At 53.0% G+C, this 26,268-nt stretch overlaps 1 protein-coding gene across 9 annotated transcripts in view; it reads left to right on the top strand.

Annotated features, from left to right (window-relative positions):
* Positions 1-7,796: 7,796 nt before the first annotated feature.
* The window catches only part of PSD4 (pleckstrin and Sec7 domain containing 4), a 30,136-nt gene continuing 11,664 nt past the window's right edge, over positions 7,797-26,268 (top strand). For 4 of the 9 annotated variants that reach the window (XM_081069711.1, XM_081069712.1, XM_081069713.1 and 1 more), the window contains exons 1-7: positions 7,797-7,963; positions 14,437-14,483; positions 18,593-18,652; positions 22,064-23,052; positions 24,046-24,162; positions 24,400-24,481; positions 24,941-25,286. In XM_081069711.1, coding sequence (XP_080925837.1) covers positions 7,929-7,963; positions 14,437-14,483; positions 18,593-18,652; positions 22,064-23,052; positions 24,046-24,162; positions 24,400-24,481; positions 24,941-25,286 — 1,676 coding nt within the window. In that variant the 5' untranslated portion in view covers positions 7,797-7,928. Of the gene's footprint in view, positions 7,964-14,436; positions 14,484-16,872; positions 17,054-18,592; positions 18,653-22,063; positions 23,053-24,045; positions 24,163-24,399; positions 24,482-24,940; positions 25,287-26,268 lie in introns of those variants that run through there. The other 5 variants (XM_081069715.1, XM_081069718.1, XM_081069714.1 and 2 more) reach the window with 4 other exon arrangements.

Below are 26,268 nucleotides of genomic sequence, written 5' to 3' on the forward strand. Positions count from 1 at the left end.
TACAGTGAGCTCTTGGGCACAGAGATGCCAAAGGACAGCAAAGCTGGGGGACAGCAGAGCTGGCCTGGGCTTCTCCATAGCTGGCAGATGTCCGGTATGTGAAGCAGGCAGGCTCTAACAGCTAAAAATCTGCTCATTTGGATGATGTTTAAGACAAGGGATGTGGACATATTTGAATGTGGCATTGCGTAGGCTGCTGAAGAACTCAATCCCCCAGGGCTGGTGGCAGAGGCCACCTTTGGCTCGTTGATGGAATTCGAGGTCTGGATATAGTTTGGGAAGCCTGGCCTGGGCAAGACATCCATATGATTCAGAGATGGTGTGCAAGGAGGATGAGAGGTGGGGCTCAGGTGTGAAGGGAAAGCACTGGGGGAAGGGGGAAAGACTGGGAGGAGCGTGGCTTCAGACTCAAAGGCTGAGTCAAGTCCCCCCAGCTGGCTGTCAGCGCGAACCTACCTGGAGCTCAGCAGGAGCAAAGGTGGGAGATGGCCCCTCACCTTGCAGAAATGCTCTACCAAGTCACGATGTATCCCAATGATATTTTAATTTCGGTTGAAGGTAGAAGTTTTCTGCTTTTTCAGGCACAAGGCTGGTTAAGACACACTTGAAGCTTCACTTTTCCTTTATTGGCATAAATCGTGCTCTAATAGTTGGTGTTAAGTTGGGGTAAAATTCTTGCAAATCTTGAGGGAACCAAATAATTTTGTTTTTTCCCCTCATATAACTATTAAATCTCTAAGCCATAGTGGCAAATCTCAACATTCTTTATATTAAGCCCAGTGCTCAGAAAAGCTTGGAGAGATAGTGAAACACATCTGTGGGGTTCTCAGCCTCAAAGGGAAAAAAGCTTAAATAGAGTGATGTCCAGCTTCCAAAAGCTCCTGTGGCCTCTGGGTCTCCTGGGGCGGCAAGTATGAGGGGGTAAAAGAGCAGTTCAAGAAATAACCACCAGGGGTCAGCATCTTCCCGACGATAATCCACACGCCGGCCTTGATCTGTGGCCGGCTCTATGGCCCTGTGCCTGGGTGATTGACATGTGGAATTACCCCTACACTCGTGTCTGGGGGAACATTTGCCCCAGACCTTCCCCAATTCCCTCCTCCCCTTGTTCATCGGTGTCTGCGCCAAAGGCCATCTCCCCAGATAATCTCTGAGCCTCCGTGCTCAAGGTGCCCCAGTGGGCTCCAAGACAGGGAAAGCATAGTTCCTCAGCTCAGTACCACTAGGTGGCTGCTGTGTCCCCAAATAGCACTCAATGCTGCCCTGAGTCCCCGGTGAAAAACTTGCACTTGGATCGTGTTTCAGTGAGACACACACTCTCAGCAGAGGCAACAGTGTGCAAGCGAGTGAGTCCCACCAATCAGGGAAGAAACACGGAAACTGTGCAGAGATGCGTCCCTCGCCTCCGGTCCGTGCCATCCACGCCGTCCACACTGCCCTCCCCATCCACGCCGTCCACACCATCCATGCCATCCGCAGAACAACTCTCCACTGCCTGCTTTTGGGATGATGGCTTTTGATTTGTAAATGCATAATCAAATGTCCGCATTCTGTGCCCAGCACAAAGGACCCACCTGCCCCAAATGCCTTTCTAAGTGCTCATCTTTCAAAAACAATAAAGTGGCTTCTTGCTTTGAAATGACAATTGCCCACTCAACTCTCCACACCGTGTTTTCCAGGAGATTGAGACGGGGCTGGTCTGGTCTGATTCCCAGCCTCCGAGCTGGGGGCGTCTCCTCCTCCTGCTCTGTGACAAGGAGGTCCCCCAGCAATGCAGGCTCCTCAGCCTGTTTTACCCCTGACCACCTCACACTGCTCAGCCCTCTTTCCCCAGTCAATCAGGAACAAGAGAATAACATCATATTTATGACTTACCCCTTGGAGGGTTTCAGATAGATAGAATCTGTGGCATTAACATCCAGCAACATGTCTCTTTTCTGTCTTGGAACGTAAGGTCATTTAGTTATCACCCTCAAGTCTGCATGGCAGTTACCACTCATGGTCTCCTAGGGACGCGGGGGCGTTAGATTCTGAGCCATCAGAGCCATTGAGGAGTTCTAAGCTAAAAGCTGAAAGGACTTGGTTAGCACTTTTGACTGAGGTACACTTTACAAACAGTGTCACTCAGGATTTATACATATTCAGCCTGAGTTCTGACAAATACAGACGTTTGTGTAACTACTGCCTCACCAAAAATGCAGACTGTTTCCATAACTACTGAAATCTTTTTTGTAACTGCTCCCCCAGGGCCATCCTGCACTGATCTTTACCCCACAGCCTTCCCAGAAAAGGACTCAGACCAAACGCTCTTTTCTCTGGGTTTCTTCCTCTCAACACAGCGTTTCTGAGATTGACCCACGTTGTTGGGGGAAGTCAGAGAGTGTCTTTCTCATGCTGAGCCGAGTTCCAATGTCTGAGGATGTAACAATTGCAGCTGTGGACTTGGGGGCTCTTGCCAGTTTCATGCATAAAGCAGGTGTGGACATCCTTTCGGGGAGTCTTCTGGTGGATGTTCATTTCCAAGTCTTTGGGTAAACAGTGAGTAGTGGAGCGTCTGGGTTAAATGGTAGATGCGTGTTAGCATCACAAGAAATTGCTGACCGCTTTCTAAAGTGGCTGCACCGTTTTACATCTGCAGCAGTTTCTCCATTTCCTCACCAATGTTTCGTATCACCAGTGTTCAAACTGTAGCCTTTCTTGTGGGGTGAAGTGGGATCTCACTGCAGCTTTATTCTGCACTGATGAGGTGGGGCATCTGTCACGTGCTGATTGCCCATTGGTTCATCTGTTCCTGTAACGTGCGGTCGAGTGTTTCACCATCGTTGTAACTGCGTGTTTTGGTATCTATTATTGGTTTGTGGCAGTTGAATATAATCTGGATACGATTCTTTCATCAGGTATGTGTTTTGTGAATATTTCCTCCCAGTCTGGGGCTTGCCTATCCATTTTCCTAACGGGGTATTTTGATGGACATAATTTAAAACATTTTAAAATAAAATCCAATTTATCAATTCTTGTTATCAAGTTGTAAAAAATCTGTGCCTCCCTCAAAGTTGCAAAGATTTCCTCCTGTTTTCTGCTAGATATTTTGAAGTTTTAGTTTTTATTTTTAGGTTGAATTCGTTTTTCTGTGTGGCACAATGTTCGTTTTTTCCTTTTGAAACAGGCTTATTGAGATATCATCAGTCACATGCTGTACAGCTCACCCATTTAAAGTGTACAATCCTGTGGTTTTAGCTTTGTGATGTCAATTTCAAGTGTCCCGCAACGCGGCTGAGGGAGGCCTGGAGAGCTGGCACAGGATCTCTGGGTGTGTCTGGAAGAGATTAGCTTTAAATCAGTGACAGAGTGAGCAGACTCCCAAGGTGGGCCCCTTCTACCCGCTGAGGCCCCAACAGCATGAAAGGAGGAGGAAAGGTGGTTTTGCTGTCTTTGCTGGAGCTGGGACTTGGGGCCTCTTGCCAGTTTCATGCATAAAGCAGTTGTGGACATCCTTTCCACATCCTTTCTCCTGCCCTGGGACACTGGAGCCCCTGGTTCTCAGGCCTTTGGACACAGAGTGAGACTTACCCCACTGCCTGTCCTGGTGAGCCAGTGCCTATTGCATATGTGCATGTGCCCTCCTGCTCTATTTCTCTGACCAACCCTGACTAATACAAGTATGTTCATAGGTTTGTGCAGCCCTCACCACAATCAATTTCATTATTTTTATCACCCTCCCCCAAATAAAAACAAAAACTTTATCTTTTAGCTGTCACTCCCCATTTTTCCTCTACCCCAGTCCTAGGCAATCGTTAATCTTTCTGTCTATAGATGTGCTGAAACCAGACATTTCATGTAGGTGGAATCATGCAATGTGTGGTCTCTTGTGACAGCACAATGCTTTTGGAGCTGACCCGTAAGGTAGGTAGTATCGGTTTGGTGTTATTTAGCCATCAGCTGATGGACATTTGGGTTGTGTCCACTTTGGGCTGTTCTGATTAATGCTGCTGTGAACATTCATGCACATATTTTTACATGGACATGTATTTCCATTTCTCTTGGGCACACACCAAAAGTGTGCTTGCTGGGTCCCGTTACAGTACTTGTGTGTTTAACCCCTGAGGAGCTTCCTACTGTTTGACAATGGCTGGATCCCCCTCACCCCACCTGCAGGCTGCGAAGACTTCAGTCTCTCCATGCCTCCGACACTCACTGTTCATCTTTTCACTAAGGTCAGCCCAGTGGATGGAAGCCTGACCTCACTGTTTTGATTTGCATTACTCTGATGGCTAAAGATACTGAGCAACTTTTCACATGCTTACTGGTCACTTGTATGTCTTATTTGGAGAAATGTCTATTCAGATCCTTTGCCCATTTTTCAGTTGGGTTATTTGTCTTTTTTTTATTGAGTCAAAACATTTCTTTATATATCTGGGTACAAGTCCAGGATCACTTTTTACCATGCAGATTTCTACGTGTTCCAGAACCATCTGTGGACTTCCCTTTCTCCATTGAATTACCTGACATCTTTGTCAAGAGATGCCAATTGACCATGCATGTGTGGATTTACATTTAGACACTCTGTTTATCTATCTTTACATCATTTCAGATTGAAGCATAGTGGTGCCTTGGTTTTCAAACGTAATCTGTTCTGGAAGACCGTTCGAGTTCTGAAACATTCGAAAACAGCTGACAGCGAGGCCTCAGGATCTTGCACTCAGCAGAAGCCACGTGATATGTTCGATTTTGGAGGCATATTCGAAAACTGAAGCATCTACTTCCAGGTTTACGGCGTTTGTAAACTGAAATATTTGTCAACAGAGATGTTCGAAAACCGAGGTACCACTGTAGTTCCTAATTTTCCCTGTGATTTCTTCTTTGACTCATGGGTTACTTAGAGGTATACTGCTTAACTTCCAAATATTTGGGCATTTTCTAGATGAAATACTGTTGTTCATTTCTAGTTTAATTCCACTGTGACTGAGAAAATAAGATCTATATGACTTCAACCATTGGCAGTCAGATTGTTTTTAGTCAGTCTGTGTAGCTGGGCTTGGTCAATGTTCCACGTGCACTTGAGAAGAATCTGTATTCTGCTGCTAGGGGTATAAGATGCTAGAATGTCATTTTAGTAAAGATGACTGGTAACATTTAAATCTTCTACACCCTTACTGAATTTGTGTGTACTTGTTTATTAATTAACGAGAGAGGTGTTAAAATATTCAACGGTATTATGGATTTTATATTTCTCCCTTTGGTTCTGTCTTTTTCTGCCTGATGTTTTTGGAAGTTCTGTGGTTAGATTCAGGCACATTTAAGATTGTTAGGTCTTCTTGATGAATTGATCCTTTTATCTTTGTAAAATGACACTTTATTTCTGGGAATACTCCTCATATTGAAGTCTACTTTGTCCCAAATTAATATAACCACACCAAGCTTTGTCAGGCTTACTGCTTACATTGTATATTTTCCCATCCTTTTCCACCTGTCTGTGTTTTTGTATTTAAAATGTGTCTCTTTGAAACAGACAGGTGTGTCTTCTTTTCTTAGCCATTTTTACATGCTCTGCCTTTAAATTGGAGTGTTTAATGGGGTCACTGATCATTTTCAACCTTGCTATTTATGTCCCCTCTGGTTTTTATTCACTCTTTTCTTACTCTCCTGTTTCTTCTTTTCAGTAACTATTTTCATATGCCATCGTGCACATTACTCTGCAGGGATGTTATAAAGCTGTATGGGAAGAGCCTCTCAGCAATGTGCATGCCTTTTCCTCTCCCTCCCATGCTATGTGCTTTTCTGGTCATATACCTACTTCCGCATGTGTTGTTATCAACCCCCAACATGCTATTGTTTTTTATTTAAATTGTCAGGTGACTTTTAAATCATTTAACATGACAGTCTTTTCTATTTACCCCTCTAGTTCTTATTTCTAGCTTTCGTTGTTCCTTTCTGTAGATTCTTCACTCGTCTTATAGTCTTAAGTCTTAAGTTCTTCACGCGTCTTATAGTCCGGGTCTGCCAGTGGCAATCACTCTCAGATTTTGCTTATTTGAAAATGTACTTATTTGGATTTCTATTTAAAATATGTTTTTAACTGGATACAGAACTGTAAATTGATAGCTTTTTTCCCCCCTCTGTCAGCACTTTAAATAGGTATCCCATTGTCCTCTGGCCTACATTGTGTCCGATGAGAAATTAGTCACCGTTCCTCTCACTGGGTCCTGGTATGCAGTGTGTATTTCCCCCTTGTGTTCTCATAAAATTTTTCTCTTTATATGTGTTAAGTCAGGAAATGTGAAAGGACCTGAGATTTGATTTTTCTCTGCTAGTAAGCCAGTGAGTTGGTGTGTCACCGTTTTCATGTCACTGGGAGGAGACCAGACAGTTTATGACCCTTAGCAATGGCAGAGCAATTTCATTGCATAGGTTCCCTACACCAATTCCCACAGGGCGATGTGACAAGGGCCAGATGTCACCTACACGGACAGTGGGCCATGTTGCAGCAGAGGAACCCCACTATTGGGAGGGACACTGACAAACTTATCCGTGTCCTCTACACAGGGGAATCTTGAGGCGTCTCTTCATTCCAGGGTAACGGAGAGAGGCAGGAGAGGGAGATTCCATTCCCTGGAGCAGATTTGTCTACATTCCACTTAGTTGTTTATTTTTAAAATAATGGTGATTATATTTCTGCTGAAATTCCCACTATCTTCACCCATTATATCCATCTTTTGCTGTAGGCTCTTTCACAGCTTTGTCATGGTTTTCATTTTTAATTCTTTATCCTGTGATTCTAACATCTTACTTGTCTGCAGGTGTGATATTGTGGTATAACAATAAATATACATTTGGTGTTTGCCCCTGTTCCTGACAGAGCTCATAAACACCCTTACAATTTCATGAGTGAGGGGTGATAGGGGCATCTTTTGTTTTAATATTTGGTTTTCATTGTATTGTAAACATTGTGAATGATACAATGTAGATGATCTTGGTTCTGTTATTTTCCTCTGAAGAGTTCTAGCAGGAAGTTAAAATACTGGAACCTCAGCTTGGCTTTGTGGAGCCTTGGTTTTTGATTTTGGATGATTTTCTTTTGGCTTTGTCCCTAATTTTAGGATATATTCCTTAATACTAGGGCATAGGCTTTACTTTTTATGTGTGGCTATTCTGGGGTCTCAGCGGACAATCCAAAGTGTTTACAAAGCCCCTCTTAGATGGCAGGACTGGAACCCCAAATTCCCCAGCTGTAGACCACTCACAGCTCGAATGTCCGCCCAGCTGCTGTTTTCCTTCTGATTGTTCAGATTCTCTCCGGTGTGTTCACTCAGGAGGCAGCAGAGCATCTGCTGGCCTCGTGTGCAAGGGGAGAGCCTCTCCCTTTGTGGCTCCCCCCTTTCCAGAGTTTTCCCCCAGGGAGCCCTCATCCCAGCACCAGTTACCTCACACCTGTCGGCCTCATTCCACCCGACAGGGCCTGCTCAGTGACTGACACGCACAGTAGGTACACGACAATGCCTGTAGAGTGAACAAATGAATTGCTAATAAGTTGCAGGATTGCTGACCTAGCATCCGGGCCCATCTAAAAAGGACAAAGCGTCAGTGCTGCGTGGTGACAAAAAGCATGGCCTTTGACAGACTGACCTCGTGGGTGGAAGGGTGCGCGGGGTGGGGACGCGGCAGGGGGGATGCTAAGGAGTCAGCGGAGACCAGCCCCGGGTGGCCACGGTCAGACCGGTCTGACGGCTACGCCCCGCCCCGCCCCTCTTTTCTTTTCCCCTCCCTTCCCCTCCCCTCCCCTCCCCTTCCCGCCTCTACCGGCGCGGGAACCAGTACCTCCCGCGAGCGCACCGGCGAGCTGCTGGCCCAGCCCCCGCGGCCGCCGCCTGCAGCCCTTGCTGCCCCCGCACCTGGCAACCTGGGCACCTGGCCATGAGGCGCCCGGGCGGATGGGCAGCCGGAGCAGGAGCCTGGCGGAAAAAGGGTAAGGCGGTGGGGAGGCCGGGCTGGGGGGCCCACCGGCCCTACGGTGCGGTGCACCGAGCACGTAGTGCCCGGCCTGGAGCATCGTCCCGGGCTGGGCCGGGACGGTGAGGGCAGGGAGCCGGCAGCCCGGAAGAGCCGGCAGAGGCTGCAGGAGGGTCTAGGGCGAGTGGCAGGTACGAGGACAGCAAAGGACGCTCGGCTGTGCCCCACCGGGAGAGTCGCCCCAGGCCCGGGCGCGGTCCTCCGCCAGCTCCTCCAGCTGGGCCTGGTGGACCTGAGCACCCAGCCTGCCGGAGAGCAGGGGCGTCCCTTAAGGCCACTCAGTGTTGGACCCGGGTCACCCAGAGGGCTTGCGCCTGCCTCCCTGCTCCCATTGTTGGTGCCTCAGTGGCCCCAGCCGGCCATGACCAGGCCTGCGCCGAGGGCCCCTGCCTACTGGGGGCCTGGCGGGCAGGCTGCCCCCCAGGAGAGCATGGGATGGAGGAGAACCCCTCTTTCCCACCTCCCTTTATGCTGCCCCTGCCCTTGGCCCTTCTGGGTGTTACTGGCCACAGACATTGGAGACATTCGTAGGAAGATCAACAGTGTCTGCTCAGCTGACAAACTCACACACCCTCCTGGGGCCCTTTCCGGTCCCAGAACTGAGTCTGGCTTGTCCTTTCAGGGGACCATGGGGCAGCAATGTGAGTTCCTGCCCTGTTTCTGCAGGCTGCATGACGGATTTTGTTGCTCTGGGCAATGCCCTCACCCAGACTCCTGGCTCTGCGCATGTTTAGGTCAGGAGGCCAGCATCAAAGTGAAGGCCTGGGCTGCCCTTGAACCTTCCCCAGGCGCAGAGTGATGGGTGTAATTAGCAGCTAATTGTGTGTCTCTGAGCCCCTGTGCATAGAAACACCTAGATGAGTGTAGTCCGTGGATAGTTGTGCGACTCATTCTTTTTTCCAGACGTGGTTTTTCTTGTGTGGAGGATATGAAGAAGAGTCATTCATTCATTCATTCATTCATTCATTCAGCAAATATTGACTGCAAATACGCAGATGGCCCATCATTTCAGAGCAATAAGTGCTATAAAAATGAAACAAACAGGGTGGTGGTGGGCAGACAGTGGGACAGGTGACAGCACCTGGCCCTCAGCTGGAAGAGGCAGCAGGCAGACCTTCTGAGTCAGGCAGGGATGTGGGACCATCTCAGCCCAAAGCCCTGGTCACAGCGTAGGAGGATGTCTTGCCACTGTCAGCAGGACGCCGGCTGGCTACAGGGGGCCGGGAAGCGGTGGTGGGCCGTCCCTCTCTGTGTCCCGAGAGTGTATTTCCTGTTGGGGGCCTAGTCTAAGGCAGACATTTATGCTTCCCCAGAAAACATGTTCTGTTTCTCCTCGCTCATTGTTCATCCAGGTACTATTGATGGCCTAGGTGTTCTAGGCTATATTCCAGGTGTTACGGGTACAGCAGTGAACCGGACAGCCCTTCCCCTCACAGAGCTTATTTTCTGGTGGGGAGAAATGACAGTGAACAAGAACAGCAGTGTTAATGTCATGGCAGATATGGCATTTTATAAATGCTATGAAGAAAAGCAGAGCACCTTATGGGGTTTGAAGGCAACTGGGCTGTTGTGTTCAGTAGAGACGTCAGGATAGACTATGCTAGGGGACAAGATTTCAGTGAGCAAAGCACAGTCAGGTGACTCTGGGGAAGGACATTCCAAGTAGAGGGAACAGAATGTGCAAAGGCCCTGAATTGAGAACAAGGCATGAGCTGTGCTAGAGGAACATGACAGAGGCCAGCAGGCCTCTCAGAGCTTCTGGTTAGAGGAGGCAGGGGTGGGCTCAGCCTGACGACCACAGGCACCCAGGAGAGCAGATGGTGCTCCCAAGCAAACTCAGGGTCAGGCCTGCTGCTTGACCCCCAAGCAGGGGACAGTTGATCACCAGAGATGCAGAGTGTGTCTCTAGGCAGGACACTTGCTTTCCTCACACCCAGCATTATGTGCCAACAGGGAGAGCTGAAGTGGGGGCAGACCTGTGCTTTTCAAATCAGTAAAGACACTGGAAACTGCTGATGGGGAGAAGAACTGTTGCCTCCTAGGAACATCCCAGTAATTTTTCATTCTTAAATTGTTTAGGTGATCTCATTAGTCAGCTTGAAGGGAAGACAGGACATTTATTGAGCATGCACCGTGTGCCAGCCTCCCACCAAGTGCCTTATGTGCAGACACATTGCCCTCACAGCACGTCTGTGCAGGGTGTACCAGCACTGTCCCCGTTTCACAGATGAGAAAACCGAGGCCAGCCTTCACACAGCTGCTAAGGGCGGAAGTCAGGTCACAGTCAGGTGGCTTTAGAGCCAAGTGCTGGGAGGGAGAGACTGGGCTGACAACGGACTGGGGAGGTTTGTCCCAGGGGAGATGTTTGTCCTAACGCAGGGGGGCAGGGGTCGTTACAGAGCCAACAGGGGCTCTAAGCCTGGTCTACTCCACTTTTCATTCTTTTTCAAGGTGATATTTGCATGGGTTACAATTTGTTTTAAAAATATTTTTAAAGGTAATATTTCCATGTGTTAAAAATGTTCTGACAAATGTTACTTTAGACAGGCCTTGGGCACACAGCGAACCATCTGACTCCCTCCTGTCCTCGGACCCCAGTTCTCTGTTCCATTTCTTGAGAAAATGCCCCAAATGATGTGTTTTTAAACAAGCACATGTGTGTATGCACACACCCCTCCCCTTTCTCTTTCTTACACAAACGGTGCTAATACTCGGGTCTGTACTTTGTAATTTTAATATACTACCATTCTGAGTCCGGACGTACAGATGTACTTCATCCTTGCTGTGTAAATGTGCCAGCTCCCAAGTGGAGGTCAAACAATGGGAGGTCCTCAGAAGCCTAGGGGGTCCTCTCTGGCTTTCGGGGTTTTGTCCCCATGTTTGTGTGTTTGCAGTAACAACAATTTTTGGAGCTTACTTGTACCTGTGTACTCGCTCACTTCTGCATCTGCCTCAGCACGAGGAAGCCACAGATGTGGAGTCATTATTGAAAAGCCATGTGTGTTTTAGCTTTTGGCTGATCTGCTTTCTGGCTTTCCAAGACAGTGAGACTTGGTCCTGAGTGGTTCCTCGGGGCTCCACCAACTGTGTGTTGCCACTTTCTGCTCCTGCTGGTTTGACAGAAAGAAACGGCGTCACACTCAGGTTTAATAGGTGTTTCTTCATAGTGAGTGGCATCATGAGTCTCACAGAAGTTTTAAGCTATTTGTCTTCCCCTTTCTGGGGCCTGTTCATATCCTTGGACTGTGGTTTAAATTGGGTTGTTGTCTTGTTCCTTTTTTGTTATTGAGTTATAATCACCCATCATCTCTAGCCCCACTGACTGCCTCTCACTGCCGCCCCAACCCTCACAGGCGGCGGCCACTCTGACACAGTTAGGATGCATTTATCCTCGGATCTGCATGTGCGTTCGAGAAGCAGCTTTGATTTACATGTGCATGCTGAACTTGCACACATGGCATGGAGCTACGAATCATGGTCTTGTTCTTAAAGCTGATGCTGTGTTTTAGAAGGACCTCTGACCGCTGTGTGAGCTTAGAGGGCGCAGGGCACTCCATGGTTGGACTTACTGTGTCCTCATCTAACAGGTGATTGTCGTTGGCTTAATCGGAAAGGTCGGAGAAATGGCATTTGGGGCATGTGCCTTAGAGGATGGGGAAAGGGAACGGAGCTGAGCAAGTGGCAGCACAGGGACACGCTGACTAAAAAGCCCTGCGACACTCAGGAAAGCCCCGGGGATGCTGGGGTCACTCAGGGTGTGGGCATGTGGGCCCAGGAGAGGCTGGGTGGGGGAATCTCAAACGCCAGGATTGGGCTTTGCCTAAAGGCACCAGGGGAGAGGCAGTGGGGCTGGGGATCATTTAGCAAAGGTTTTCAAGGGCCAGAGTGGTCTCAGGAGGAGACGTGGGGTGGACTGTGGACGTGGACCCTAGAGGCAGGAGGTCCCTGCAGTCTGCAGACGGGAGAGGAGCAGGTTCTGAGAGTAGTGGGGCCAGGCGGGCCAAGGTTGCTAAGTCGGGAAACCCGGTGGTGTGATGGCACAGACAGGACCTAGGCATGGGAGGCTCACCCTGCTGGGGGATCCCTGTTGGCAGTTAGACCTCCTGCAGGCTGCAGAGGGCTCTGTGAACCTTTGCTGACTAGATAGGACGTGACTATGTGGCAGTGGGTGAGGTTGCCCAGGGACAGAGCCCAGGCATATATGCAAGAAGTGGATGGACAGGCCCAGCCAGCCAGGGACGCCTGGTGCCCCTTCGAACTCTGCCCTCTCCTGGCCGGAGGACCTCAGGAAAGCATCCTCTCAGCAGGGCCCCGGCCAGGGGTGGGCTGTCCTTAGAAACAAGGATATGAAGGACGGTCCCTGGCCCTGGTTTCTGTCAGGGGCCTTGGAGGATGCGTAGGAGAGCTAAGGCAGACGGGAGATGAGTGGCTCAGGAAGCACAGGCAGGTGGGCTCTGTTCCTTGGGATGAGCTTAGACTGGAGCGTGCTGCTCCCTTGTCCCTGTGGGTGACTTGATCTGTAGAGTGAGGATCAGCTCCTGCAGGCACAGAGAGGGCACTGGCCTGGGGCCTTGTTGCTACAGGCCGGGTGAGTGTGGACACCCCCAGGGGAGTGCGCTGCCCTTCAGCTGTCCCAGGAAGCGCCCGCTCTGTGTTCTGTCTGCCTCCTTCCCTGTGTCACTGTGTCAGCACACCTGTCCTCTGTTTTGCGTAGCACCTGAGCCTGGCTTTCCTGCTAATTGTGAGCCCGGCGTCCTGTTCAACACTTAACGACAGGTCACAACTGATGAGCATTATTAGGAAGACTCAGTTTTTCTTCCAAAGGAGTAAATGCTTGGCACAATTTTTGGCACAGTTTTCCACCTATACTGTTTGGCACATTTTCCACCTTTATTATTTTTCCTTGAATACACACAATTTGAAAAAATAACATAAAGTAGCATGGTCTTAAGCAAATAACTTAAATGTACTTTAGCATGGTCTTAAGCAAATAACATCTATGAAATCATAGGTTGGCTATCTTGGTTACTTTAATTTTTTAAATTTTTTTAAGGAGGGCACAGCTCATAGTGGCCCATGCGGGGATCGAACCGGCAACCTTGGTGTTATCAGCACCATACTCTAACCAACTGAGCTAACCAGCCACCCTTATGTCGATTATTTTTATAATGCAATTCAAATAAATGTTTAACTATTAAAAATATTTGTTCTGCATCCCACACACACACTCAGGCAAACCCAGCTGTGGCTGCATAAGAGTCACAGAGGAGGTAATCTCTGCTGTGAAAGACAGGAAAATCTTTTCCTCTGCCCTCTTAGATTTAGTTACTGGGGACTGTGAATTAAACTGACGAAAGACAGATGAACAGTACAAAAGGGTTTATTGGCATATATAATCGACCAACCAAAGAAGTAGCTGGGTTGTGACATGGCTAAAGGCCATGTACCTAACTCAGCAGGGGAAATGGAGGGACAGAAAAGGCTCCCATTGGAAGACAGATAGGTTTCTGTGGGCCACACGAGTGGGTTTCTAGAAAAAATGGGTGCTAAGAAAGTTTGCGGGGATGTTTGTGTCCATAGGTAGGCATGCTCTTTCAGTCCCTCTGGGCCATAAATGTCCCCTGGAAGAAGGATTGAGGTGGGTTTCATTGAGTTCCCCACAGAGAGTAGGGCTGCTCTGAAGAGGAATTTATGGCAACCTGTTTCCCAGAAGTTGCTATTTTTATCAGATAAGGGAAGCTCTAAGAAGGCTGCTTTTTGCATCTGTCAAATCTCAAATGTCTTTGCCTTAAATAGTTTTCATACTAACTCTGGAGCTCCAAGTGAGCCCCCACACCAGTATCAGAGAGGTCACACTGGCAGCCACGTGAGAGGTGGTGACGGTGAGGGTCCAAACAGTGACTGCCTGGGCAGACCCTCTCACACTTTTCCCGTCCCATATGGGGGCTCAGCCATCACTGGTGATGAGGACAGAGGTTGGCATAGAACCTTCCAGCCTTTGAAGTGAGCAGAAATATTCGATCAGTATTTAATGTAACAAATATAATTTTCTAATACCTTTTTTCTGCTGATGATAAACATAATACATATTTATTTTAAAAAATTGGGTACATACCAAAAAAGCATAAAGAACTTAACTGTGTGTACTGTTACCACACACAGAGAGCCACCATCAACCAATGTTTAGATATTTCATTACCTAAATACACAAACAAGTTTTTAAAAGTTGAGATAATACTGAATATGTAATCTGTTTTCTTAATAATATACCGTGAGCATCTTTCCAGTTTACTAACTACTCTGCAGAAACTGGGTAGTCACATGGCTGTGTGGCTGCAGCACCGTCCCCTTATCTAGTCCCAAGTGGCTGGTATTGTCCAGGAAGCGTCCTTCCATTGTAAGTACTTTCACGTACGTATGTTTCGGCAGATGTTTTGCGAGTGTCTTCTGGATGCCAAGGTGGCTTGGGGACGCAGGTGAGTGATTCTAGAGTCCCACAAGTGGACAGACCCTTAACAAGTGGCTGCAGGTAAGGTGCCGATCTAAGAACACACTGAGTTGGGAGGGAGCCTAGAAAGGAGCTGGGGCCAGGGAGCTGTGGCCTGGGCGTTTGTCCACGGTCAGAGAAGGGACAGCCCAAGGTTACTGTGCCTACCAGATGATTGGGCAACCAGATCCAAGAGACAGAAGCTTGCTGTTCAGTTTCAAAATCACTTCCTGCCCCAGGAAAACAAGGGTAGCGCCAGTGCCTAATGTGTGCCGGGAGGCTGTGATGGTTTGTGCAATCAGAGGCTTTAGGGGTGCCGTTGGCCCAGGCCGTGGGCTTACGTCCCAGCTCTACTCCATCCCCAGGGAGCCCACAGTCAAGTTGGCCAGTGGGACTATAACCTCTGACCTGGCTGGGGAATATTGGGAGGCAGGTGTCCTATCTGTCCTCAGGCCTGAGATCTGAGAGAAATGGGCCTTTTCTGGAGGAAGCAGCATGTGGCTGCCCTACGTTCAGGGACACGGAGCCCTTTGAGGAGCTTCTGGCCTGGCTGTCATCCTGCCCGCGAACTGGTGCCCTTAAAAGGACAATGGTGAGCTTGCTCAGCTCCAGAATTTTATACGTTTTAAGTTGGAAGAAGTGAGTTCAGACTACACTGTCAGCAACCCTGTGGACGTGGAGGGAAGGCTGCTCCTTCATGCCCTCTGGACGCAGAGGGCAAAGGGTGAGGCAGTCCCAGTTCAAGTCCAGCCTGAGTAACTGCTCTCACGCCCAGTCTCCTCACCCATCTGTAGTGTGGTGATAATGACAGCACCCCACCCAGACTCACAGGAGTGGAGAGGCTGCTTGCAAAGGGCCCCTCGGTTAAGGCCAGTAACCAGCCAGGCACCCTTCCTTTGCTGCCTCTTGGAGGGCAGACCTTGTGCTGAAACTCCCAGAGCCCCTACCCCGGGGAATCTGCTCCCCTGCTGCTCTCAGTTCTAAGACACCACTTCCTCACCTATGCCCCGTAGCTTCCTCTGCAGGCAAACAGGAAGTCTCTCACCTTGAGGGTGCAGGCGGCAGGCAGGGCTGCCTGGCAGGGCTGCCTGGCAGGGCTGTGTGTCCTCTGGGCCCTGGGAAGGGGAATGCTGGGTGGGTGTGGAGGGGCACAGGAGATCTAAGCTCACCACTGGCAGGGCCTCGGGCCGGAGCCAGTTTCCCCTTCTGTGCCCTCATTGGAGCCACATACCAGCCGTCCTTGCGCCCAGGGTCCCCCAGCCAGAGCCATGCACCTTGCAGTGTGGAAAGGAGATACAATTCTAAGAACCAGAACAGAGCTGACAGCTGCAGGAATCTGGACATCTCTTCCAGAAGTTTGCTATAAGCCATGTCATAGCCCCCAAACACACACACCGTCATACCCGAGGCCAGGGCCTGGAGCAGAGAGAGAGATGGGTCCCCTTCCCATGCGTGGGTCTGGAAGTGGTCAGGGAGCAGGAGGAGATGAGGGCGTAGTCACTCCTCGTGGCTGTGGAGCCAGGCTCTGCACAACCTGGGTACTGTCAGGTGGGGGACCAGTCCTGGTCTTTGAGACATTCACAGTAAAAGGGCAGGTGGACCCCTGACCCTCGCCTGACCAGCCCCATTTCAGCCACAGGGAGCGAGGACCACGGGGCCTGTGGAGAGGCTGGAGTGAGGCGGTGGGAGACTAACCCCCATGCTCAGCTCATGGCCGCCTGGCTCCTGCCCCGTCACAGCCCCTCCCCGCTTGTCCATAGCTGCCCTGTGGCCACGTTCAGTGGTCACTTTGACTGCGTGGCCCCTAGGCTTTGCAGTAGCATTCGGTAGACCAACCACATCCTCTTTAACCTCACCTCCTCGCATCCTCTGTGACGACATTGTCTTCATGTCTCACTCTCCTCCTTGACAGTGCAGCCTGCTGCTGGGCAGGGCCCCTGGCCCTCAGTGTGGACCCCTTTCTGCTGGTTTCTGCAGCCCCCCCTTCCTGTCCACTCCAGCCATGGTGTCCAGTTGCCTGCTGAGTATCTCACAGGCATTGCAAACCTAGTATTTAAAAAAATCAAATTTGATTTTTGTCTCGTAAGCCTCATCTCCCCAATTGTGTCCCATTCCAGCATAACCCATCGGCACCTATCGTATTGCTACAGCCACAAATCCAGAAGCTGCGCCTACACCCCTCTCCTTTGCTCTCTACAGTCCCGACGTGGCAGATCCTGCCAACCACCCAATATATACCCCGAGTCCTCTGTATCCCCTCTAAGCCCCATCTGCCTCCCCAGCTCACTGAGCCCCTGTCTTCTCCATTCAGCAGCTGACCACCTTAAACACTAGCAGAAATGCTCTCCGACCTGTCATCTCCCTGATGACCACTGGGGACCTCAGGACCTAGCCCTGCTGCTCCTGCCCTCCCCAGGTGCCCAGGCCAGCTGCTGCAGCCACACTGCCACTCCTGTTCGCTTAATTCAGGGACCTTTCCAGCTTCAGGTGACGAAGTAAACTGCAGTTTCCTCTGCCTACGTTGCCTGCCCCATGCTCTCCACACGTGGGCTGCTTCTGGTTTGTAATCTGTCATTGATTCATTCATCTACTTGTTTAATTCTGTCTCTGGACGCTCTGTCTGGACTGGACGCTCCTTGAGGGCAGGGGTCTCACACAGGGACCATGGAACTGAGTCCACAATCCAGGCCCGAGGGGGCCTTACATGCTGGCCTCGGTGACTGAGTCTGGGCGTACATGCTGGGCAGTGTTGTAAGCGCCCAGACAGAAGGAGCAGCTGGGGTGGGGGTGGGGGTGGGTAATGATCCAGGTTCCACTGAGTTTGAGGTGCCCGAAACATTTTCCAGTCCAGAAAAAACAATGGTGGTCCTGTCCAATATGGGGTACATGTCCAGGTTATAACCACAGCTGACACACTGTCTCATACAGTGTGTCCTGTTCTACCTCCCATCATAACTAGGAATCAGGACTCTTAGCCCCCCAGGAACATGGCCAGTGCAGAGCCCACCCCAGCCTCCACCCCCACCATGGCCCCTTTCCCTTCCTGTTTGCCTCCCTACCCACAGGTCCCAGCCCCAGGTCTAGGGCTGCAGGGAGCAGCGAGGCTGTGTCCCCGTGGGAGGAAGAGGCCATATGGCAGGGAATCCCAGGCTCCTGGGGCCCAGAGTGTGTGGAGAAGGGCCTGGTAGTCATGGCCCTGTGGGCCTGCCTAGGGGGTGCAGCTGGAGAAAGGCTGGGGTCACCACCCAGCCCTCTGCACTGAGGGCCATGTGGCCGGTCTAAAGGCCCTGTGTGTGTGGAGGGTCTCCTGGGAAGTTAAGAGTTATGAGGACTGGAGCAGGGGCGGGCAAGTCAGTGGTAATGAGGCTGGACTGGTAACCAGTGTACAGGGAGACGAGACAGCATGTGGCCCCAGCCCAGCTCATTTTCTGCTCACCTGTGGCCTGTGTCCTACAGATGTATGTTGGGAATTCAGCACAAGGAACATACAGCAGTTGGTTCGTGTACTCAGAGGCTCTGAGCTCTAATCCAGCTGTGCACCCCTGGGCAGAGGCTCGGCCTCTCTGAGCCTGCCTTGGGAATTGTGTGATGGGGACCCTGATCCCTCTCCAGGAGGTAAAGGGAGTGGCTGGGGTGCCACTGGGGAACACTGTGACTACCAGACAATTGTATTAGGTCAAAAAATCGGACTGTTGATTGCCCGAAACAGAAAAGAGCAGTTGCCCCACCCGATCTCCTGTGTCCCCCGGGGTGCTCTGAAGGGAACTGAGAGCCGGGAGGATGAGAACCTGGTGACAGAACCACAGCAGGAAGGGGTGGGGCCTGTCACAGCCCAAGGCCTGCACCTTCCCCTTTCTGTCCTAGGCCTTGGGGAGTGAAGGGCATCGTTGGCGGGTTCTCTCTGGCCCAGATGGGGGCCCTGGAGAAGGGGCTTGGGGGCACAAGCCTGGGAGCAAGGCTTCTACCTGTGGGCAGGAAGTAAGTGTGAGGCACAGAGCAGTGGGGAGCCACGGGGAGGGGTGAGATTCTCTGGGGCAGCAGGGAGCGGAAGTCGGAAGCTCCCGCACCACGGTCACCACGCTTACCACTCTCGGGCAGACGGTGCAGGGACTGCTGCTGGGCAGCCAGATCACCCAGCCTTTCCTGGGTCCTGTGCAGGTGAGCAAAGTGGGCCTGCTGGGGTGGGCATGGGTGGGAGCAGGGGGAGCAGGGCTTGGTAGGGTCACTTGTGCCCTGGTGGCAGTGACAGTTGGGCAGGAAGGGGGCAGCTGGGGGCCTTGCTGTGCACTTTCCCACCCCCTTCTCTCTGTTCCCCTCCCCATTTGGCCTTCCTCGGACTCCTGCCCAGCCTCCCCAGAGCGGTTAGGGTCTGCAGTAGTTAAGATAGGGGGCATGGTGACTGCTGTGGCTGGATGTCCAGTGGGTGCTCTTGGGTCAAAGGCCTCAAGTGAGTCTTGGCCCATGACCTTTGAGGGCCAGAGGTCAGACAGGCCGGGTTTGTGTGTGGGATGCGGTCACTGCAGGGAGCTTTGGGGGGCTCCCAGCCCCACTCAGAGAGGCTGCTTGGAGGCTGGGACCGGTTTATGCCTGCTGATCTGAAGGGCAGCAGGGCTGGGTCACTCTGTGTCCCTGTGTGGGGCACTCTGAGGCTTTCAGGTGAGGCCAGTCTCCTGGATGGAAGCCCCTCACACTGCCCCTGTTCTGGAGCCTGAGATGTTGTGCTGAGAGTCACTCCTTGGCTAAAAGGCTGAGAGGGGCGACCTGTCGTTGCCTGAGGACTGTGGGGCCTCGGCCAGTTATGAAGGATGGACCTCAAATGGTTTTTGTCTCCCCAACTTCCTGGGGCATCTACAGACAGGGTAGATTCCCAGCTCAGGGATCACAGCTGCTGAGCTGTTGGTGGAGTTTGGGGAAAGAGGTTGTCCAAGAAGGGGTGGGAAGGTCAGCCTGGCCAGGGCCCTCCTGGTGATTCTTGCCCTTCCCCGGCTACAGCTGGTCTGAGACCTATTGGTGTTCTGCCCCCATCCCCCTGTCCCCATCCTCCTCCCCCCATCCTCCTGTCCCCATCCCCCTGTCCCCATCCTCCTGTCCCCATCTCCCTGTCCCCATCCCCCTGTTTTCATCCTCCTGTCCCCATCCTCCCTGCCCCCATCCTCCTGTCCCCATCCTCCCTGCCCCCATCCTCCTGTCCCCATCCTCCCTGCCCCCATTCTCCTGCTCCCCATTCTCCTGCTCCCCATCCTCCTGCCCCCATTTCCCTGTCGCTGTCCTCGCTGCCCTCTTCATTCTTCCTTCCTGCCTACGTCCTGGCTGATCCCACCACTGGGTCCTCAGTACCTGGGAGCCCCTCCCTCCCTGTCTTCCTCTCTGTGCACATTTGCCTGAGGCTCCTTCGTGTGGCAGGAAGTGGGCCTACCCTAAAAGTGTCTTGCAGTGCTCAGGCCACAGGTTCAGGCAGGGACATCAGTCTTGCAGCTCCAGACGCAGGACTCAACCCTTGGCTCCTACTCTCTGGGATGACATTCTGGTTCCTGCCAGGGCCGTGCAGGGAGAGGACAGGTCACTCCCTAAACCCTGGACAGGCCAGGAAGGAAAACGTTTCGAGGGCAAAGAGAAGGAATGTTTACAAATGTGGAAGCTTAAAGGGTGAAAGGGACTTGGGGCAGCTCTGGAGGAGGCTGAGGGCGAGAGTCCCCGCAGGGCTGCCTGTGCTGTCAGGAACCATGTCTGCGGGTTTCTTTTTGCTTCTCCGCCTGGACCTGCAAAGCTGCAGAGAGAACTGGGCGTGGTAATTCTGAGAGCAGATATGGCCCAGCCCCCACCCTGGCGCTCAGACCCATTTCCGTTTTACAAGCTGTGTACTAGCTTACTCCATCTTATTCTCTTATTTTACAGACGAGGAAACAGGTGGGGTTTCTGAGCAGACTCAGTGGCTGGTCAGTTGTAGTTAGGATTTGAGTCCAGTCTGTGAGCCTCAGATGACGATGTTGAGCGGGTCCTCCAGTCTCGTCTGCACCCAGCTGCTCCTGAGAGGGGGAACCCTCATGAGCGTTTTTGGCTGCTGGCCTGGCAGGAGCACCTAGGGACAGCTCTGCCTTCAGGGTGTTGGGCTTCCTGGGAGGAATGTGATTGGCTTAAGGGCAGCCTGGCCCTTGGGTCATAAGGTTAGGATGCTGTTGCCTTTTCAAGGTCAGGCTCCCCAGGCCTTCAGGGAGGTTGTTGAGGCTGCTGGGCTCCTCCCCACCATCCTCCTCCTCATTGTCACAAACACCTCTCAGTGCTGGCGGGTGAGTCTTAGGGGACAGTTGGATCTGAGGGACTCCTCATAGGGAGTTTGTGACCTCCAGGGAGGTACAGTGGTGGGAAGAATAATGCTGGAAGAGCCGTCTTCCCCAGGCACCAAGTGCTCCCTCTCTGGTATCCAGAAAAAAGCTACTGCAGCTTGCCCACATTCCCCCTTCACTCCCTGGAAGGACCCTGTTTTCGTGGGAGGGCCTAATGCACATCTGGTGTAGAAGTAGCACGGACCCTGTGCACATACACACGCTCAGAAGGACATGTTTGCAAAGCTAGACGTGTGGCACTCCCTCTTAGAAACTTGCAGGATGCCCTGCCCCCTTCCCTGCCCACTATGCCCACTCCCTTATTGGCACCTGAACCTTTCCTGTCACGCAGGGGGTGATGTTGTGTCGTCCAGACAGAATGCACTGACCCACAAGCCCGACACTTTCCGATGCAGGTGTGGGGTGTAGAGGAACAAGGACCATTGGGAAGGGGTCCGGGAGGGGACAGCGCAGCCTGGGGAGCCCGTGTTCAGGTCCTCATAACCCGGGTGCTTCTCCCCTGAGCCCTCATCTCCTAAATGGAGTTGTTTTCCTAGTGTCTTGGTCCCCTGCGGGCTGCTTGCTCAAGGAGGCTGCAGTGGGGACATGCCGCCTGCTCCCACTTGGTCACCCAGTGGGCGAGCGTCCACTCTCTAGGAACCCAGGCCCAGCTTAGAGCTCAGTGGGCACCTTGACCTGCTTTCCCTGAACCAAGCTGCCGGCTGTAAAGAAGGACTAGCCGGCTAGCCTAGGGAGGGACGCAGGCCCGAAAGACAGGCGCCTCAGGCAGTGGACGTAGGCAGGCGGTGGCCTTCTTTCCTGGGTGCCTGCTTCTCCCGCGGAAGACTGTTCTTCTTCACTCTAGTCTGTGTCTGTCTGGTTGCCACATGCGTTGGTCTATGTGTCATTTTTGGCTTGCCACTGATTTCATGCTGCTTTAGACTGCCAACCACCTCCACCCCTCCAATCCAGCTCCCCAAGAGGAGGTCCGATTCAGCCAGTCCATCTTTCTCAGTAAGCCACTTGGGCCACCTTCAGCCCTCAGATGAGTGAACGGTGGAGATGGTGGAGTCAGAGAGAAAACATGGTGCAGTCCCCCCTCCCCCCTGCAGGGCTGTAGAGAATAGTGTCCCCCAGCAGGGGCCATGGACGTGGCAGGCACTCCCAAACTCGTCTGACACACTAGATGTGAGCTCTCAGGGATGGCAGCCCTTTGCTGACCTTTATTTGCTTTGGGCACTTCCAGGGCACAGTGGATTCCAGTTGCCCCTGGCCAACACACCCTCTGACGCACACCATGGGATTCTGAAGACGGACACTCCTGGGCTTCCACACCCTTGTACTTTGTGGATGATGGGTGATGACAGACTGTCTGAACACCCCAAGCCCATGGGACTTCTTAACATCTGTTTAGGAGATGACGTGCAGCCCCCTCCAGGAGTGCACCCAAAGGGAACACCCCAACTTTCCTGGGAACATGCCTGGGCATCTGCCCCCACTGATCTCACGAGGCCAGGTGCCCCTCCCAGTGGCTCCAATGCAGAGCCCACGGACCTGGGGGCCAGCCCGTCCCCGGGGGACCCAAGGCAGAACCAAGGCACGTCCACGCAGGTGGTGTTCTGGGCGGGCATCCTGCAGGCCCAGATGTGTGTCCTGGACCTGGAGGAGGAGCTGGAGAAGACCGAGGGACTCAGGGCTGGGCTAAGGTCCTGCCTCCCCATGGCCCCTGTGGACTTGCCCCCCTTTTCCTGCAGCCCTGCAAGCCCTCGGGACTTGGGCCTGCTCCCTAGTCCACCTGTGGAGGAGGCCTCAGGGGAGGATAGCAGTGAGCCTGAGGGTGAGGACCAGGACCTGCTGTGGCCAGGCAAGGGGATGCCGGGCTCCTCCCTGGAGTGGGGTGCTGAGGAGGAGAGTGTGTTCTTTGACAACCCCCTCTTCCTGGAGAGCCCCTGCTCAGACTCTGCTCCTGGAGCCCGCTTCTCCTGGGAGACCCCAGACGCCTGCGCTGCCATGGGGCTTGACAACCCACATACCCCTGAGCCTCCTGTCCTGGCCCCGGGAGATGGGGCGCCATGGGGGCTGGGCGAAGACCCGGATGGCAGGGAAAGCATTGCTGACTCCAGCGGGCACACCACCCCTCCATTCTCTGTGCCCACCTACAAATCCCACTTCTGGGCCATGGTGGACACCACTGACCAGGCTCCCACAGCACCTCCTGGCCGGGGGGACAGTGAGGTAAGCCGGGCCTTGGGAACAGATCCAGGGCTGTGCATGGGGACATGGATGAGCAGGCCTTGTCCTGCACTCCACAGTCACTGGGCCCAGAACACTCTTCAGATGCCCGGGCCTTTGGGAACCCTGGAGTAATAGAGCTGGAAAGCCAGCCCAGTGTGGCCTTGAGAACTGTGGGAAATTCTATGCAGGCCATGATGCCAACTGAACACGATGGCCCTTGCGTCCATAGTGTCTCTGTCTCGCCAGCTCTGAGGGCGGTGTCTGAACACTTGGAACTGGCAGCTCCTCCACTTACAGTCTGTTCCCGGCCTTTCTCAGACGCTACCCCTCCTGCCTCCCGACTGTAGCTGCAGGGTCAGCTGCCAAGGGCGACCTCTGCCCCTGACGGGAGATGCCCGAGAGTCCTGCCCTGTCTTTTCTTAGCGATTTCAGCATTTTGCTACTTTTAACTCACCATCTTTTATTCCCTGTCCCTTCCCAGTGTCAGTAGATCAGACCCATATGTGACAATGGTAGAGGTCCTGGATATCAGCTAGGACAAGTTACAGGGACAAGTGTGGGAGACAGCAAGGAGCACGGTTTTCCCAAGGAGGCCTCTGTGATGAGATAAGGGAACTTAAGATGGCTGAGCAGGGCTGAGACTGTCTGGTCTCCTGGGTCCCAGAGAGCAATGCAGACCTGTTACTCCAAGATCAGAGGGGCTTCTGACTGGCTGGGGTCTCAGTGTGAGTGGGCCCTGGAGCCCTTGGCTCCTCAGAGGGAAGCCTGGGAGCCCCGCCCAAGGCCTCGGGCTGTCACTGTGCCCTCTCCCCCTGCCATAGCACAGCCCCTCCTTGGGCACAGCCTCTCCTTGACTGGTGCTGCAGGAGGCAGGGCCACCTGGAGGACTGGCGAGGGAGAAGGATGGCAGAGAAGATGGGTAGTCAGTGGACATGGGCCTCGGTGTGGGGCGGTGCCCCACGTCCCCGCTGTCCTCCTCTTCCCTCCTCTAAGGCTCCTCTGGCGGATGGTCTTGACCCTGCAGCATCCAGTGTGGACAAAGCCTCAACCTGGGAAGAGCGACCTGTTGGCTCTAATCCTGACCCTGCCACCCATCATGTGCAACCTTGGGCAAGTTACCTCCCCCCTGAGCGTCACCCCCATCTGTAAAGAAGGAGCATGAGCCCATGATTCCAGGGCCTGGCCTCAGCACCCCTAGGATGTGGGCCTTCTCTGGCTTAGGGCCCAGGCCGGATGGGAGGACAGCAGGGTGGGCTCTGTGTTCACAGCCGTGTTCCCCGCTCTCTGCATCGACCCCCTCACCTCTCAGGGCCTCCAGGCCTCACGGACACCCTGTGCCTCTCTCAGCAGGCCCTGCCCAGTGCCGAGGGCTGGCACACAGAACAGGGTCCTTCCTTGCCCGAGGTGCCTCTCATCTCCCAGGACATAGGTGAGACATACCGTGGGGTCTGGGGAATTGGGTTGTGGGAGGATTTGCATCTGTAGGGGGACAGAGGTCATTCTTGGATCCCTGGGTGTCATTAGGGGTCCCATTGTACTGTGTTGGAGCCAGACAGACTTGGGGTTAAATCCTGCTTCTGCCTATGTGACGCCATCAGGACCGTGGGTTTCAAATACTCACTTTGCAGAGTAAATGAGGAAATATGCAAGAGTGGTTTAGTAAGTCCTAAGCCCTGGTTGCCTGAGGGCTGGAGTCCTGGGAGCTCTATGCAGTCTGCCTCTGCATGTGGGAGGTCACTGCCCAAAGGAGGGACAGGACTTGCCCAGCACAGGGAGGAGCCCCACGGAGAGCGCCTGGCGGGTGGGCCGAGGACTGTCCTGGCTCTCTAGGATCCTTGGCCTTCAGCCTGCTGTTCACCCTCCAGCCTCACTCCATGCTCTTCCGCAGGTGACAGACACGCTGAGTGTCCCCAGGAGGCTGCTCCCTGCACCTCAGCCCTTAGCCCCTGGGGGGGCCCAGCCCCTTCCCCAGAGCCTAGCAGCCCTGAGTCTGACAGCAGAGGCCCCAGCTCCAGGCCCACCTCCGAGTCCTCCCCAGAAGGCAGCCCACAGCCCTGGGGCCAGCACGCCGGCAGCATTCTGCCCATGTGGACACCAGATGCTCCCCGCCCGTCACTCCTGGAGAAAGGTGGGGCAGAGCCGAGTTCCCTGGAGAGAGCAGCTCCAGAGTCTGGGGAGGATGTGAAGAGTGAGGGGAGCAGCCAGCCGGACGTGCACCGGACCTCCACAGAAGGGTGAGTGTAGGACTGGCTGGCTCTGGCTGCTGCTGCTGGGTGTGTCTGGGAGGGCCCTGACCTGGGAGCAGGATAAGTGTGCACTGGGACTGAACACACCCATGTCAGCTAAGCCTGGGCTATCTGCCCGGCCACCAGCAAGGTTCTGAGGGAGACGGGAGAGTTTGAAAGCACCAGAAACCAAAGAACAGACAGTCACACACGTGTGCCGAGGCAGGGCCCTGCGAGACCTGTCCAAGGCTGGACAGCAGGGGGGCAGTGCCCAGAGTGATGGCAGTCATGCCAGGTAGGTGTGAGGCGTGGGAGGTCAGAGCTTGTGGCATGGAATCACATATGCTGTGAGTCTGAGGAGGTGTCCGGGAGAAACTCATGCCAGAGCCTGGGCCCAGGCTGCTGGCTCAGATCTCGGGAGGCCAGAGCACCAAGGGGGTTGGACTAGGACCAAGGGATAGGGTCTGGGGCGCAGGTGGGACCAGGCCAAGTGGGAAAGCAGCTGAGGTCTGCCCCCCGGATGCTGCGTGGAGACGTCAGCCCCTGGGGTCTCCACATGGGGAGGGGCTTTGTTCTTGGGCTGGCTGACAAGGGGTCACCTGATGCTGCAGTGACTCCCATCGCAGTGTCCCTAGGTAGAACAGAACCCATCAGTGTCAGGGTCAAAGAGCTGTCCTCCTCGTGCATCTGGAAAAGTGCTGTCTCTGGAGACAGCTGTTCAGAGGCAGGGTGGTCAGAGGGGTCTCTCTGTATAGACCCAGAGTGTTCATTGTACCAAAAGTAAAGTTAATTCAGCCCACAGTGAAATAAGTAAAGCCTCCTAAAATGAGAACCATACTTTCAGAGTAAATGATATACTAAATATTCTATAAATTAATGTACTTAATCTTATGTTTAATATAATATTGGAGGTTTAATTTTCCTTGCACGAGCTTGCCCAATGAGAGGCTTTCATTCACACTTGACTTTCACAGTGAGATCATAAAGGTCT

Source organism: Rhinolophus hipposideros (genome assembly GCF_964194185.1).
Source record: "Rhinolophus hipposideros genome assembly, chromosome: 12".
Classification (NCBI taxonomy): Eukaryota; Metazoa; Chordata; class Mammalia; order Chiroptera; family Rhinolophidae; genus Rhinolophus; species Rhinolophus hipposideros.